This window comes from Diachasma alloeum, unplaced genomic scaffold (assembly GCF_001412515.2).
Source record: "Diachasma alloeum isolate Michigan unplaced genomic scaffold, Dall2.0 Dall_scaffold_00337, whole genome shotgun sequence".
NCBI classification, from domain to species: Eukaryota; Metazoa; Arthropoda; class Insecta; order Hymenoptera; family Braconidae; genus Diachasma; species Diachasma alloeum.
In genome coordinates, this window is record NW_021680476.1 from 178,047 (window position 1) to 180,582 (window position 2,536).

The following is a 2,536-nucleotide window of genomic DNA, read 5'->3' on the forward strand; positions in this document are numbered from 1 at the left end:
AGAAGTACTGTCTGGTAGCAACACTAGACATCGAGAACGCCTTTAACTCTGCCAGGTGGGATTGCATCATGAGGGCTCTTGAGGCTTTTCATGTGCCCGAATACCTGCAGAAATTGGTCAGGAGCTATTTCACCGACAGGATCCTCAAATATGATACGCAGACTGGTCCCAAAGAGTATAGAGTCACCGAGGGAGTTTCTCGGGGCTCTGTGCTGGGTCCACTGCTGTGAAATATCATGCATGACGGACTCTTGAAGCTGACGCTGCCAAATGACGCGAGGCTTGTGGCATTTGCGGACGACGTTGCTGTGGTGATTGTGGCGAAACACCTGGCGGAGATCCATCTCACATTCCACCTAATCTTTGAGGAGATACGTCGGTGGATGGACGCAGTGGGGCTAACACTGGCAGAACACAAAACGGAGGCGGTGCTGATTACGAGTCGGAAAAAAGTTGTGACAATCACGCTGAAAGTTGGAGATTATGAACTCACTTTCCAACCGTTCATTTGGTACCTGGGAGTGATGATTGATCCCCGCTTGAACTTCAAGCATGTGGAGCACGTGGCAATCAAGGCCTCATGGGTTCGAACACTCTTATCCCGCCTCATATCAAACATTGAAGGTTCCCAACAAAAAAGAAGAGCGCTGCTGTCCACGGTGGTGACGTCAGTGCTGAATTATGGGATTCCCATCTGGGCCGATGCGCTCCAGTTCCAGAAATCTCGGCGTAAGATCGCTCCCGTCTATCGGCAGAGCGTCCTGAGAGTTGCTAGCGCGTACCGCATAGTGTCGGAAGATGCAGTTTGTGTGATCGCCGGAATGCTGTCCATCGAAGTATTGGCTGAAAAGCGGACGCGTCTTTACCAGCGGAGAAGGCACACTACATTGAGCCCAAAAGATCTCAGGGAAGAGGAGAGACGGAACAGCACCAGCCGATGGCAGGTGTTGTGGGATACCTCAGCGAAAGGAAGGTGGACTCAGCGTCTAATACCACAGTTAGATATTTGGCTGAATCGTCCCCACGGAGAGGTCAACTACTATCTGACGCAGATGCTCTCAGGACACGGATGCTTCCGGAAGTATCTTCATAATTTCAAACTTGAAGAGATCCCGGAGTGCCCGACCTGCAGTGGAGAAGGAGAAGATGCTGAGCACGTGTTTTTCAGATGCAAACGCTTCGCATGGCTTCGCAGTAGTTGGGAGACTACAGTGAAACAGAGAGTCCCACTTGAAGACCTGGTGAAAGTCATGATTTCATCGAAAGCAGCGTGGGACGCCACGAGCACGTTCGCAGCCGAAGTTCTGGAAGAACTTCGACGCGAGGAACAGGCCAGAAGGAAGTAATGAGAACAACCGAGAAGAAGGAAGCATTGTCTTCAACCACCTGATGGGAGAGCTGCGGCTAGGACCACCCCTGCGAAGTAATGCCTAATGGCGGTTCCGTGGGGGGAGTAGAATTACAGTGTCGTGATCTGTTTTTTAGTCCGTATGGGTTGCAAATTTGCCGAGCTGAAAGCAGGTCCCACTTACCGGGAGTGAGACCTGGGCTCGTGGTCGTTACCGTCAAGACCTGACCGACTCGGGCACAACGTGCGTAAAGAGCATTTTCCAGACCATGACGTAAAAAAAACACACACACGCACATACACACACAGGAGCTGCATCTAAGATATAAAACAGCACGCCGCAAACTCAGCAAGGCGATCAAATGCAGTAAAAGGCAATCATGGAGCGAGCTGCTTGATGAGGTGGAACCTGATCCATGGGGGAGAACGTATAAGGTGATGATGATGCGACTGAAGAGTCAGCCAATGCCATCGTCTACGTGCCTTGTGTTAATGGTGAAAATCGTCACGGTGTTGTTCCCGCAACAACCGGAACTTCACAGAACGGACGATCGGTGAGAAAAGATGATGGTTCCACCAATCACTAAGCAGGAGTTGATGGAAGCTTGCAATAGAGTGGGAAATACGAAGGGCCCTGGGCTTGTTGGAATTCTCATTATTGCGTTGAAATCAGCTATTTATGCGATGCCGGATATGTTCCTCGACGTTTACAACGAGTGCTTACGGGAGGGCACGTTCTCGGCCATGAGGAAGCAGCAGAGACTGATATTACTACCGAAACGGAATAAACCACAGGACGATCCTTCATCATACCATCCGCTCTGCATGCTCGATACCGGTGGGAAAATCCTCGAGCGTATTGTCCATCAACGAATAGAAGCAGTAATCGAAACCCTGTTGGCCGACAACCAATACGGGTTCCGCAGGTCGATCCACCCTAGACACTATCAACCTGGTCGTTAACACCGCCAGAAACGCGATCTCAGGGAAAAGATGGCTGAACGGCCCAAAAAAGTACTGCTTAGTAATTACTTTCGACATCAAGAATGCCTTCAACTCGGCCAAATGGGACCGTATTATCGAGGCTTTGGTGAAGTTCAACGTACCGGGATACTTGCAGAGAATGGTCACAAGCTGTTTCACTGAAAGAGTCCTCAAGTACGATACGGAGGGTGGTTCCAAGGAGTA

At 50.4% G+C, this 2,536-nt stretch overlaps 1 protein-coding gene across 1 annotated transcript; it reads left to right on the forward strand.

Moving 5' to 3' along the window:
* The first annotated feature begins 236 nt into the window (after window positions 1-236).
* LOC107040517 lies at window positions 237-1,346 on the forward strand. The gene has a single exon (XM_015260637.1). The coding sequence runs from the start codon at window positions 237-239 to the stop codon at window positions 1,344-1,346; it is 1,110 nt and encodes a 369-aa protein (XP_015116123.1).
* The last annotated feature ends 1,190 nt before the right edge of the window (window positions 1,347-2,536 follow it).